General features: G+C 33.2%; 3 protein-coding genes across 3 annotated transcripts; all 3 read left to right on the top strand.

Annotated features, from left to right (window-relative positions):
* The first annotated feature begins 7,324 nt into the window (after positions 1-7,324).
* LOC140451003 (uncharacterized) lies at positions 7,325-8,578 on the top strand. Its single transcript, XM_072544708.1, has one exon. The coding sequence runs from the start codon at positions 7,325-7,327 to the stop codon at positions 8,576-8,578; it is 1,254 nt and encodes a 417-aa protein (XP_072400809.1).
* Positions 8,579-9,400: 822 nt separating this feature from the next.
* LOC140451004 (uncharacterized) lies at positions 9,401-10,660 on the top strand. The gene has a single exon (XM_072544709.1). It carries the CDS (start codon positions 9,401-9,403, stop codon positions 10,658-10,660), a length of 1,260 nt encoding a protein of 419 aa, XP_072400810.1.
* A 164-nt stretch (positions 10,661-10,824) lies between these two features.
* Positions 10,825-12,729, top strand: LOC140451005 (uncharacterized). Its single transcript, XM_072544710.1, has one exon. It carries the CDS (start codon positions 10,825-10,827, stop codon positions 12,727-12,729), a length of 1,905 nt encoding a protein of 634 aa, XP_072400811.1.
* Positions 12,730-13,879: the final 1,150 nt, after the last annotated feature.

Consider the following 13,879-nt stretch of genomic DNA (forward strand, 5'->3'; position numbering starts at 1 on the left):
CTTCCTACACTTCTACCACTTAACAACGAACCACTTCGTTTAAGCAGAGAAAAACTAACGGACTTTACCGTACATAACTAATACAAATCGAACATATTACACTCATTTCATTGAACAAATAACTGCAGATGACAATAAAATAGTGGAATACCTTCCAGATGAACCTCAAGAAGAGGAGCATATATCAGAATCATGGAAGTAGTATTGCCGATATTTTTTGATAATAAAAATTATATTTTTTTTATTTTTGGATACAATTTGAGTTTCTTACTACTAGTTTTCATTTTCTTACATTGAATTACAATGAACTTTGTAACTCCATAATAACTTCTTAAAATTATGCTGTTATTCTTATTGTTACTTTTTTTGTTGTGATGGCCAGTGTCATACACAATGAAACAAACACGTCATACATTTATGCAATAAGGGCCAAAGTCATTTTTTTGCTAAGACTTTTGAATTTAGAAAAAAATAAAAAACACTATCATATTCTGCTCAAAAATATTATACATTGAGTCAAATCTGGTACATAAAGGTTGTTCGCCGGTTAAGCTGTAATTAAAAATATTTTTCACCAAAACTTCAATTGCAATTTTTGGAAAATGAATATTTTGATATTGGCCCTTTTAGCTCCAAGCCACAAATATGTGAAAATGATGAATTTGAATGTTTTAATATTGAAGAAAAACTACCAAAATAAGGGCTTTGACTTTTCTCTATTTAGAACAGCTCATATGAACGCTGAAGAAAAAGCTGCCATAAAAAATATCCTCATTAAATATAAAGATATCTTGCATAAACCTGATCAAAAATTAACATTTACTAATAAGATTAAACATGAAATTAAAACCACAGACGAAATACCCGTGCACACAAAATCGTATAGATACCCTTTTGTACATAAACAAGAAGTCCAGAAGCAAATCACAAAAATGTTGGAAGATGGTCTTATTCGAACATCACAATCGCCCTGGAGTTCCCCTATCTAGATCGTACCAAAGAAAGCAGATGCCAGCGAGAAAAAGAAATGGAGAATAGTAGTGGACTATAGAAAAATTAATGAAAAAACTATAGATGACAGATACCCCTTGCCCAATATTACGGATATCCTGGATAAGCTGGGAAGATGTCAATATTTTACAACCCTCGACTTAACTTCAGGTTTTCACCAAATTGAAATGCACCCAGATTCCATCGCTAAAACAGCATTTAATGAAGAAAACTGACATTACGAATATCTTAAAATGCCGTTTGGATTAAAAAATGCTCCTGCCACATGTTCAAGGGCCATGGACAATATTTTAAAAGGCCTAATCGGTCAAGTATGTTTAGTCTACATGGATGACATAATAATATTTTCGACTTCCCTTCAGGAACATATTATTAATTTCAAGCAAGTATTTGACAGATTGAAAGAAGCACATCTAAAAATTCAATTAGATAAATCTGAATTTCTTAAGGACTCAGTCGAGTTCCTAGGACACGTAATTACCCCAGATGGTATCAAACCGAATCCAAACAAAATAGTAGCGATTGAAACATTTCCCATCCCAACAAATCCAAAAGAAACAAAATCCTTTCTTGGCTTAGTTGGCTTCCTAACCGGAAGTTTATAAAAACTTTTCAAAACTAACTAAACCACTTACAAACTGCCTGAAGAAAAATCAAAACGTAGAACATACACCAGAATTTGTGAATGCCTTTAATATATGTAAAAAAAAATATTAATGAACGATCCCATTCTGCAGTATCCCGATTTTCCTAAACCTTTTCTCCTAACAACCGATGCTTCAAATTACGCAATCGGAGCCGTCTTGTCTCAAGGATCCATCGGATCTGACCTTCCAATCGCATACGCATCTCGAACATTGAACCCTGCTGAAATTAATTATAGTACCATCGACAAGGAACTTTTAGCAATCGTTTGGGCAACCAAATATTTCAGACCCTACCTTTTTGGAGTAAAATTTAAAATTATAAGTGATCACAAACCGTTACAATGGTTATTTTCACTTAAAGAACCAAATTCCAAATTAATCCGTTGGAGACTGAAATTGGAAGAATATGACTATGAAATCATCTATAAAAAAAAAAGCAAACACAAATTCAGACGCACTCTCTCGAGTAGAAGTCAATCCAATCGAGACTGACGACATAGATATAAACAACTTATTAATATTCGTAAATCCTAAAGACCACGACGAATTAGCAGACTTTGACTATCACGATAAACTATCACTATCACTATAAATTATTAAGTGAATTGATTGATTGATTAAATTATTATGTGATTCTTAGTTACATTTTGTAAAAATAAAAAATAATGAAAAAACTCCTACTGTTATATTATATGTCGATATTGTTTTCTAAAACCTTTCTAAATGCGATTATCTCAAAATAACTAATTTGACACTTGTCGTGTTTTGGCAGTAAGCCGACGATATACAGAAAAATTGTTCCAAATTAAATTTACTATCGAGATATAACTTTTCAAGGTCAAAAATATATTTTTTACAAAAATGTATTCAAAAAAGCAAAAAAAAAACACGAAAGAAAGGAATTTAGTTTTTTGCCTTATAACTTGTTTTACGGGGATACAAGTAAATGCATTGCTTCACATAAAAAAAACTTCCATCCTTCCTCTTTAAAATGACGTTTGGTACAAATCTTTATGAATTATAGTTTTAGAAATATTTACGGAGGTTTAGGTAGATGTAATGGTACATTTTATAGGAAGAGAAATCAATTACCGTTAAGGTTGAATTCTATTGTACGAGGTTGTACGACTATTTTTAAGCAATTTATGGTTTTTCAAAGTTTATGCTTTTAACGATTCTTGATATTTTTACGATTACTTTTTAAAATTCTCATTATAAACTTTTTTCTGGTACCTTTAGGTATTTATCTGACTCAAAAATTTTTATTCAGCAAGAATCTTTAAAAGTATACAACTTTGAAATACCATAACTTGCTTAAAAATAGTCGTACAACCTTATACAATCTGGCTAATTGGTCTTTACCAAAGCCATCTAATTAATTAAAAAAAAACCTTATACAATAGACAGTTTACAGACAAGTTACTTATAGACAACCATTACATATACCTAAAGCTGTGTAGAAAAAATTTACCGAACAATATTTGCGAAATAATACGGAAAATGGCCCAAAAATGCTGTGAGTGGCGAACTTTGAAAAATCATATTTCGGAAACTATAAATCCTAAAGTCTTCTACCAGACGTCATTTTAAAGAGAAAGGATGGACGTTTTTTTGTGAAGCAATGCCTATATGCATGTACCTACCTATATTCCCGTGAAAAAAGTTATGAGACAAAAAACAAAATTGCTTTCTTTTGTGTTTTTTTTTTCTTTTTTAATATATTTTTGTAAAAAAAATATTTTTGACTTTAAAAAGTGATATTTTGATAGTAAATTTAATTTGGAACAATTTTTCTGTATATGTGTATGTACGAATGTATTCTTTGGCTACGTAGTCGCAGAGGTGACGATAACTTGGAGAGATTAATTGTTTCTGGAAACGTTCCGGGGAGAAGATCAAGAGGACGATCACCAAAGAGAATGCTCCGACCAAATTAAAAATTCAGCTGGAAACGCTCATAGAGCAACTGAAGATAGAGACAAATGGAAAAAAAAATTTTAGGAATATTGGAAGATATCACGATCCTCAGTAATGGGGAAACGACAAAAGAAAGTATGTACGAAAAGTGAATAGAACTCACCCTATGCACCCTAGTGCATAGGGGTTAATTCACATCTTTCTCAAAAACGCACCCATTTAAATGGTAGCATTCCGCGGTTTTTTCATATTTAGAGCTCCATTGACCATATGAAACAATAAGACCCCTTGAACGTCGTGAAAACGAAAACATAAGTTGCAAATTGTTGCATATTTATTTATATTCTTTATTATATTCTTATAAAGCTGGAAAGCCCTTCGGGTCTGTTAGTGTTCCATAACAGGTAGTTTTAACGGACTGTTAATGTCTTATTCCGGTTTCTGAGTAATTCGTCGTTGTTTTGATATTAAAATAGTACATTTTACCGAACGTGTTTAACAGTATATACCACAAAATCAATGCCTAATTAAAATTTTAATAACGCTGTAAAAAAAATTCCATAACTCTACTTTTTTCGATATGCAGCGATATATTAACATATTATCTAAAAATTGTTACTTGACAAGAACGCGATTTTAATAATAGTGGTATGTTTTAGATTTTGTACTTTTTTATTTTACATCGCACAATATGGCATACTAAAATTAACATACCAATTACATTGTAAAAAAATAATTTTCGTTATTTTTGACAAAAGCCAAGTTTGAGTCCATTCACTCACGGTAAAATATTGCAAAACCTCCTTTGAACAAACCGCGTGGATGCAATGTGATACAACCAAAAAATTAAGCACTTTTCGGGGAAAACTCATTTCAACCTTTTCAAATTGTTTAAAAAAGCTATTTTTGTTTCTTAAACGTAGCACTTACGTGGCAAAAATTCAAATCCTTTCCCAAGTGAACGTACACCTGTTCTAACTTGGCTACACTGTACTGATGATGGGCCAATTAGTCCGAAATACGTATATACAGTTGCCCTCCAACATTCTATATATTTTATGTATTCACATTCACTTTGCCAGTTTTTGACAATAATTTTTATAATTTTCCTGATCTGTAAATTTCATCGGTTCAAAGTGCATATTTTTTAAAAGGCTGTAGTTAAAACGGCATGAACAAGTCACTAATCACCAGTGTATGCAAATTTTGAACAGCCACATCTTAACCAATTTTTGTCTTACAGGAAAACAAAAAATCCAGATTATTCAATATTCAGAAAAAAAAACCTACATTTTTGCTCCTTGTGCAAAAAACGTGTTTTTTTTTTGTTGAAAAATGAACATATCCACTCACAAGTAACTCGAAAAGTATTGACTTGAAAAAACTGTATAGATCAAAAGTTGCTTAGAATTAAATAGCCAGTTGATCCAATTCCGGACTTATTTTACAGCAAAAACCGTGCGTGAGTAAACTATTTTTATGCGGTAACACGTTATGCTTGTTAAAAACTCGATTGTTTTTTATTTTTGGTGTTTCATTTAAAAATGTGTTTATTTTTAGACACTAGTGAGACAACTAACCGTACTTTGACAGTTAATCGCAGTCAAAATGTAAAAGTCTATTTTGGCCAAAGAAAGTTGGAGTTTGCTGATATGTCTCCAGAACAGGATGTTGGTTTTGTAGAAGGTATTAAGACTCTCTATACACCACTTTGGACAAACCCTGATAAAACGCCCCAACCCGAGGTTCAAGCGAAAATAGAAACTGAAAATACACATACCCGTATTAACGCAAGTACTTCTACATCCGTTTCTATTAAAATAAATAAATTGAAAAAAAAAATCGGTGCAGAGAGTCACAAAATTTACGATTAAAAAAGAGTTTACAAAAACTAAGCAAAAAACAATCCAAGAATTATACTCAAAAACCTTCTAAATCGTTGCTCAGAAGAAGCAAAAGTTTTTGTCGAAATGCAACTTTTACACGTAAAAGGTCAAAAATGGAGTCTAGCTGAAAAGAAATTGTCGCTTTCCATTTACTATAAATCCCCTGGACTGTATAAATTTTTAAGAAATAAATTGAAATTTAAAATACCAGTAGAATCAACCATTCGGTCTTGGTTAAAAATATATAATTTGCAAACCGGTGTGAAAACAACTTTAATTTCGAAATTAAAAAATAAAGTTAAAACCATGACTGACGTTGAAAAACATTGTAGCATATTATTCGACGAAATTAAGTTAGAAGTAGGGTTTGAGTATAACAAATTTTATGACTGGTTAGAAGGTTTCGAAAATTTTTCAGCTTAAGGAAGAAAGGAGAAGTTGGCAGTATTTATGGTTAGGGATATCATTAATTCATGGAAAATACCATTTTGCTACTACATTTCAAAAGGTACTGTAAAAGGAGAAATGTTAAAAGAGTTATCTGAAGTAGTAGGAAAAGTGAACGAAATAGGCTTACTTCCAAAAGTAATTTTTGTGACCAAGGATCCAATCATCGTCGTGCTTATAATTTACTAGGAGCTACGAAAGATGTGCCACAAATTTCACTAAACAATACTTTATTATATACTGTTTTTGATGTACCTCATTGGATAAATTTCAGTAAGAAATGTATCCAAGCGTTGCTACGCCACTGGCATTAAATAGCTAATAATTCTTAAAATCTACCTAGATAAATTCTCCGACTAATTCCCTGTTAGAAAGCGAGAACCGGTTCCCCTCAAACCCCTCAGTGGTAGTTAGGCATGGCAATCGATGAGTATCGTTGAAATATTCAGTGTGTCACGTTGTATACCAGCCAAGCTGGACGCTTTACTTACAAATTTAGTTTAAGACCCAATGGGTCGATTCTTTGTTAGTTTGAGTTCTGTATAACTCCGCTTAGTAATAATTGTAGCATATTACTTGGTTAGCACGGCAGAAATATCCTTGGTTCAAAATAATAAGTAGTATTAGTATAATTTAAATTGTATCAGTGTTCGTGTAGTGTTTATCGGACTAGTGTGGATTGAACAGTGACGGGCGGTTTACATAAAAGAACTTTACATGACAAACCCTTGGCTAGATATCAACTTAGTGTAGTAAAAAATCAATCATTAAATTAAGTATTGTTAACGCTTGTGGTTTTATTTCCCATGTAAAGTGGGTGATCCTTCAACGTTGGAAATCATTACGATTTAAGATGCTCTAAATGGTAAGAAGATTTACTTCCTAATTGGTTTCATTTTTGTTGGTCGTCTGCGAGTGGATGAGGAACCATTTAAACCATAGTATCTGCTATTATCTTCTACCATTTTTGTTGGTCCTTCGAGCCGGATTTTGAACCAATTTATTTGCAAGTGAAATCTCACTTTTATTGAAAAACTTTCGCTAAAAATAAAAAATTTAAATTAGTTGACTTCCGCATTCTAGCCAAAGTTGTGTATAGCCGCTCTAAATATTTAATTTCAGAACTTTTCGTTGAAAAACAATTAAACCGCGTCGGTAGTGATATATGTGAGCCATCAAGTTACGCCATTGAGAAATTCATCTTGTAAGCGCATACCTGTGTATTCTTATCGGACCGAGCAGCGGTGACCTATTGTTCCCAGGAAATTCCAAAGAAGGTCGCAAGTTTACAACATTTATTGTTTTCTATTGGTATCGTTAAATTTATTATTTACAATATTTCATAGAAAATTTTATACTCAAAAGATTTAATCATTTTATTGTTGTCAATTGTACTAATTTGTAAAATTTTCTATAATGACTTCTCAGAATTTAGCCAAGCAAATTGGGGGTTTTAAAGCTCAATTGACCCGTATTGAAAGCTTTTTGAATACTAATTCAGATGATTTGAATAATAAACAACTAATACAATTAAAATATGATAGTTTATTTGGAACTTATAGGAAATTACAAGATTTATTAGATCATGCGGAAGAGTTAAGTTCTGATGGTTCAACGACTGATGATACTGTATCATCACAAAACGAAGTTGTGGCATCAGCAATGGAAACTATCGACCGTTTTGAGTTCATTTTGGCCAAATTATTAAATTTAATAAATCACGCTGATGATTCTAGAGTTTCTCAAAATCATTTTTCTAATGTAAAGCTACCAGATATTAATATTAAACCCTTCTCTGGTGAAGCTCAAGAATGGCAATCATTCTTCGATTTGTTCCAAGCACTTGTGTTAAATAATGCCAAATTAAGATCTGATAGCGAAAAATTTTATTATTTAAAAACGCTTCTGAGAGGTCAACCGCTACAATTAATTGAATCTTTATCTGTGACTAATCAAAATTTAGAAATTGCTATATCAACGCTTAAAACTAATTACGAAGACAAAAATAAGCTTTTAAATTCTTTGTATTATACATTATTCGATCAAAAAACTATGACTAAATGTAATTCTATTGAACTAAGGACGTTTCATATCACATGTAAAAAAACATTAGATTTAATTAGAAACTTAAACTTAACGGCTGAAATTAATTTAGACACATTGCTAGTATTTATCTTAGAAAGAAAACTAGATTATCAGACTAGACGCGCTTTTGAAAACGAACGCAATCCAAACGAACTGCCATCTACTAATGGGTTTTTTGAATTTTTGCAAAAATGGTATAATGTATTAGATAATTTAAACATATTTGAATCTAACGCAAAACCTAGAAGTAATAATAATAGTAATTTTGATACGAACACATCTAGAGTATCATTACACACAAATGCCGCTGAATCTCGTCGTGACACAAATTTTTATAGTAAATCATGTAATTATTGCAAAGAGCGCACTCATCAGATATATAAATGTCAACAATTTTTAAATTTAGTTCCACAGGAAAGACATAAATTTGTTAAAGCCAAATCATTATGTTTTAATTGTTTGAGTAGTTTGCATATCATGTCTTTCTGTAAATCGTTGTCCCGGTGTCAAGTATGCACGAAAAATCATCACTCTTTACTCCATTTAGACAATAACGGTCAGCAGCGATATCAATCGCAAGTTTGAACCTACGCTTCTTCTAATTTTCCACATAGTTCTCATCAACAAAGCGAAAACTTACATAGGCATAATTTTAATCCCAATAGCACTATCCATAATATTGTATCCAATAATATTACTCCAAATGAAAATTCCCCTATTAATCTTCAGATGGACCCAACCAGGTCTACATCATTGTCTGCTGTGAATCGCAATAATAATCATGTTCTTCTGCCTACTGCACTAGTTAAACTTTATACGCGAGACAACCAACCTTTAATAATTAAGGCTTTGTTGGACTCAGGCAGTATGCAAAGTTTTGTCACAAAAAGTTTGGCCCAAAAATTACAGTAAGACACAAGATCTCAAAAGTTAAATATTTCTGGTCTAGGAAATAACATTGTAACCAAAAGTAGTGAAATTATTGATATAGAAATACATTCGCGAGTACACCCTTACAACAAATTTAATGTTTCTTGTTCAATAATAGACCAAATCACAGAAAATTTGCCACAAATTCCGTTAAATCCGCAGTCTTTTCAAATTCCACTAGAGTTTAATGGCGATTTAGCGGACCCCTACTTCTGGGAACCTAATAATATTGATTTATTAATTGGCGCGAATTTGTATTTCCAACTTTTAATAGGAGAAATAATCTCGCTAGGGGCTAATCTCCCTACGCTAATGAACACTCAATTAGGATATGTTATTGCGGGCCCACTCACATCAAAGAAATATCTAAGTCATACCAACGCATCCTTTGTAACACAAACTTTCTCCTTTTTATCTCGAGAAAATACGCATTATATTCGAGATAAAGAGGAAGAAAACAACGCAAAAATCGACACAATGCTAGAAAAATTTTGGAAAGTCGAAGAACTTCCATATACGCAGTCTCATATTGATGAAGACAAAATTGCAAAGACTCTTTTCCAAACCACCACGCGGATTTTGGATTCAGGGCGGTATCAAGTGGAAATGCCTCTTCGGCAATTGGAAAATAAAAAATTGGGCAGTTCCTTTGTTACTGCAAAACAAAGATTTTTACGTTTAGAGAAAAAATTTGGAAATGATCAAAATTTTTATAATGAATATAAAAAAGTTATTGAAGAGTATCTAACGCTACAACACGCAAAAGTTATACCTTTAAACTTGTATGATAATGTCACTAACAAAATAAAATATTTTATACCACATCGTGCAGTGATCAGAGAACAGGCAACATCCACGAAACTTCGCATCGTATATGACTTTTCTGCCAAATCTACCTCGGGATATTCGCTGAATGATCTTACACTAAAAGGTTATCAAGTACAGGATAATTTATTTGATATTCTTTGCCGGTTTAGGACTTTTAAATTTATTTTGACTGCGGATATAAAGATGATGTATAGAGAAATTGAAATGTCACCCAAACACCGCTATTTACAAAATATATTGTGGAGAGATTCACCCTCTGAGGATTTTAAATGCATTGAATTGTCCCGTCTCAGTTTTGGACAAAATTGTTCTCCATTTTTAGCCACCCGCGTCATTAAAGATATTGCACAAAATAACCCTCAATTTCCGCTAGCAGCTAGCGCTTTGTTATATCAAACATATATGGATGACATCTTAGGTGGAACCGATCGATTTTCTGAGCTTGAAGTACTTTATGGAGAATTGAGTCAAATATTGAACCAGCATGGTTTCTCTTTACATAAATGGTCTTCTAATTCGCTTCGTTTTTTAAATAAGATTTCTGATCAAAACGCGGTGGAACTGGATTTGAATTTGGATGATGCACCTTGCAAAATTTTGGGTTTAAAATGGGATTCAAAAACGGATCATTTAAAAATTGATGTAAATAACGCTACTAAATTAGACCGCATTACAAAACGTCAAATTCTTTCATGTATTAGTTCTTGTTTTGACCCTCTAGGTTTGGTAAACCCTTTAATTGTGAAGGGAAAACTCTTAATGCAAGAACTATGGCAGATGAAGGTTTCATGGGACGAACCGATAATTATTTTACGCATAATAGATCAGTGGGAGAAATTTAATGAAAATTTAGCTCAAATCGCTCATATCAAAATTCCGCGGTTCGTCTTTTTTGACTTCTTAGCATAGATTTACATGGATTTAGTGATGCAAGTCAAGTTGCATACGGTGCTTGTATCTATATAGTGGCACGATATGCAAATAATTCCTTGTCATCAAATCTTGTTGCCGCAAAATCGCGTGTCGCACCGTTGAAAAGCAAGCTTACCATTCCTAAACTCGAATTAATAGCCATGGAACTCTTAGTCAAATTGATTGAAAAAATTATAACGACCTTTAAAAACCGTGCAAAGATTAATTCTATAAACGCATGGTCAGATTCGCAAATTGCTCTCAGCTGGATTAAACAACCCGCTAATAATAATTATAATACATTTGTTTCGAATAGAGTGGCCAACATTCAGAATATTGGTAAAAATCTAAAGTGGAGACATATTAAATCACAATTAAATCCCGCGGATCTCTTGTCCCGCGGTGTATTTAATCAAAAAACATTTTCGTTTTGGTTTCATGGACCTGAGTTTTTGCTAAATCCCAAAATATATTTTGATGAAATTGATACCTTTGAGCAAATTGAGAATTTGCCGGAAGTAAAGAAAATAGCTCTATTAGTTGTTAATCATGCACCAAAGAATTGGATAATTATGTTTGAGAGATTTTCAAACTTTTCAAAATTACAAAACGCAGTAGCTTACGTATTTAGGTTTGTGTATAATATGAAACATAGTAATGAAAAAATTAAGGGTACTTTGACACTTAAAGAAATTTCGAACGCTCATGATTTCATCATCAAAACTATTCAGCAACAATATTTTGCAACCGATATAGCCCGCTTATTAGAAAAAGAACTAGTCGTAGACAAAAAATTGCTCCCTCTTAATCCTTTTTTAGACTCCTCTGGAATTGTACGTGTTGGAGGACGCTTGCAATATGCAGACTTGGACTTTAATAATAAATTCCCTATATTGCTGCCAGCAAATGATCATGTTGTTTCTTTGCTCATTAAAAAGGAACATTGTAGACTAGGACACAGTGGTCCTCAAAATGTGTTAGGCAATCTGCGCCTACGATATTGGCCTTTAAGTGGGGTCAAGTATGTTAAACGCATTAGCAAAAAATGCCTTACATGTTATAGATTCAATGCACAAACCGCATCACAACTTATGTCTCCACTCCCATTGGATAGAGTTAGAATCTCGCGCGCTTTCTACACTGTAGGTGTAGATTTTGCAGGTCCTCTGTTTATTAGGGCTTCTAGATTACGAAAGGCGCAAACGCTTAAATGTTATTTTGCAATATTTGTTTGCACGGCTACAAAAGCCATTCATTTAGAATTGGTTAGTGAATTATCTTCTAACGCTTTTTTAGCAACGTTCAAACGATTCATTTCCCGTCGAGGCAATCCTCACACTATCTATAGTGACAACGGGACTAACTTTGTTGGTGCCAATAATCAACTTAAGGAATTAAATAATTTCTTCAGATCAAATTCTGAATTTGACAAAATTAGAGCTTATTTAGCTCAAACCGAGATTCAGTGGAAGTTTATTCCTCCCAGATCACCTCATTGGGGTGGACTCTGGGAGTCAGCAGTAAAAAGTACCAAGTTTCATTTAGTACGTTTAATGAGTAATTCTGTATTGACTTTCGAGGAGTTATTTACAGTTTTAACCCAAATAGAAGCTATTTTAAATTCTCGACCGCTTTATGCATTATCTAATGACCCTAATGATTTACAACCATTAACTCCGGGGCATTTCTTAATCGGTACTCCCTTAACCGCATTTCCTGAGATTGATGTTACAAATAAGCCTGTTAACAGACTTACTATCTGGAAACAAATTTCGAAAATACAGCAATCTTTTTGGAAACGTTGGTCTGCTGACTATTTAAATAATCTACAACATCGCCCAAAATGGCTCCTTCCCAACACAGATATTAAAGTAAATGATCTAGTTCTAATCACAAGTGAAAATACACCTCCGTTACGGTGGCCCCTAGCAAGAGTGATAGAATCAATAAGCAGCAAAGATGGAAAAGTTAGAATTGTCCGTGTTCGAACTGCTGATGGAGAATATATTCGCCCTATCACTAAGCTGATTCCTCTTCCATTGTCGGAAGCCGATAGTCTTCTGTAGCATTGTAGTTGTGCTTAGAAAGTAAGTTTAGGATATTTCTAGCTGAAGTTATACTTCACCTAGCCGCGCGCCCCCCAGTATGGATAAATTTCAGTAAGAAATGTATCCAAGCGTTGCTACGCCACTGGCATTAAATAGCTAATAATTCTTAAAATCTACCTAGATAAATTCTCCGACTAATTCCCTGTTAGAAAGCGAGGACCGGTTCCCCTCAAACCCCTCAGTGGTAGTTAGGCATGGCAATCGATGAGTATCGTTGAAATATTCAGTGTGTCACGTTGTATACCAGCCAAGCTGGACGCTTTACTTACAAATTTAGTTTAAGACCCAATGGGTCGATTCTTTGTTAGTTTGAGTTCTGTATAACTCCGCTTAGTAATAATTGTAGCATATTACTTGGTTAGCACGGCAGAAATATCCTTGGTTCAAAATAATAAGTAGTATTAGTATAATTTAAATTGTATCAGTGTTCGTGTAGTGTTTATCGGACTAGTGTGGATTGAACAGTGACGGGCGGTTTACATAAAAGAACTTTACATGACAAACCCTTGGCTAGATATCAACTTAGTGTAGTAAAAAATCAAGCATTAAATTAAGTATTGTTAACGCTTGTGGTTTTATTTCCCATGTAAAGTGGGTGGTCCTTCAACGTTGGAAATCATTACGATTTAAGATGCTCTAAATGGTAAGAAGATTTACTTCCTAATTGGTTTCATTTTTGTTGGTCGTCTGCGAGTGGATGAGGAACCATTTAAACCATAGTATCTGCTATTATCTTCTACCACTCATTTAATAAAATCATTAAGGAACAATTTCATTAATAAAAAATTCCAATTTTTTTCAAATAATAATCAAATAAACTGGAATGACTTTGTCCAAACTTCCGAAGCAAATCAGAAAAGTATTGTATCAAGGTCTATGGTCCAAATAACCACCAAACACGTATACCCAAATACGTTTCAAAAGATGAGGGTAAAATTGGCAGCCCAGGATTTTAGTTCTTCTGTGGCGGAAGGTATCCGTACGGCTCATGATTTGGATCAAATAAAGAGCCAGTCGGCAAAACATACAGCCGATTTTTTTAAGCAAATAAATTGATTGTTTTGATTCCCTAAACAGCAAAACGTTAGGAGATCCAAATGCTTACCAA

This window comes from Diabrotica undecimpunctata, chromosome 9 (genome assembly GCF_040954645.1).
Source record: "Diabrotica undecimpunctata isolate CICGRU chromosome 9, icDiaUnde3, whole genome shotgun sequence".
Classification (NCBI taxonomy): Eukaryota; Metazoa; Arthropoda; class Insecta; order Coleoptera; family Chrysomelidae; genus Diabrotica; species Diabrotica undecimpunctata.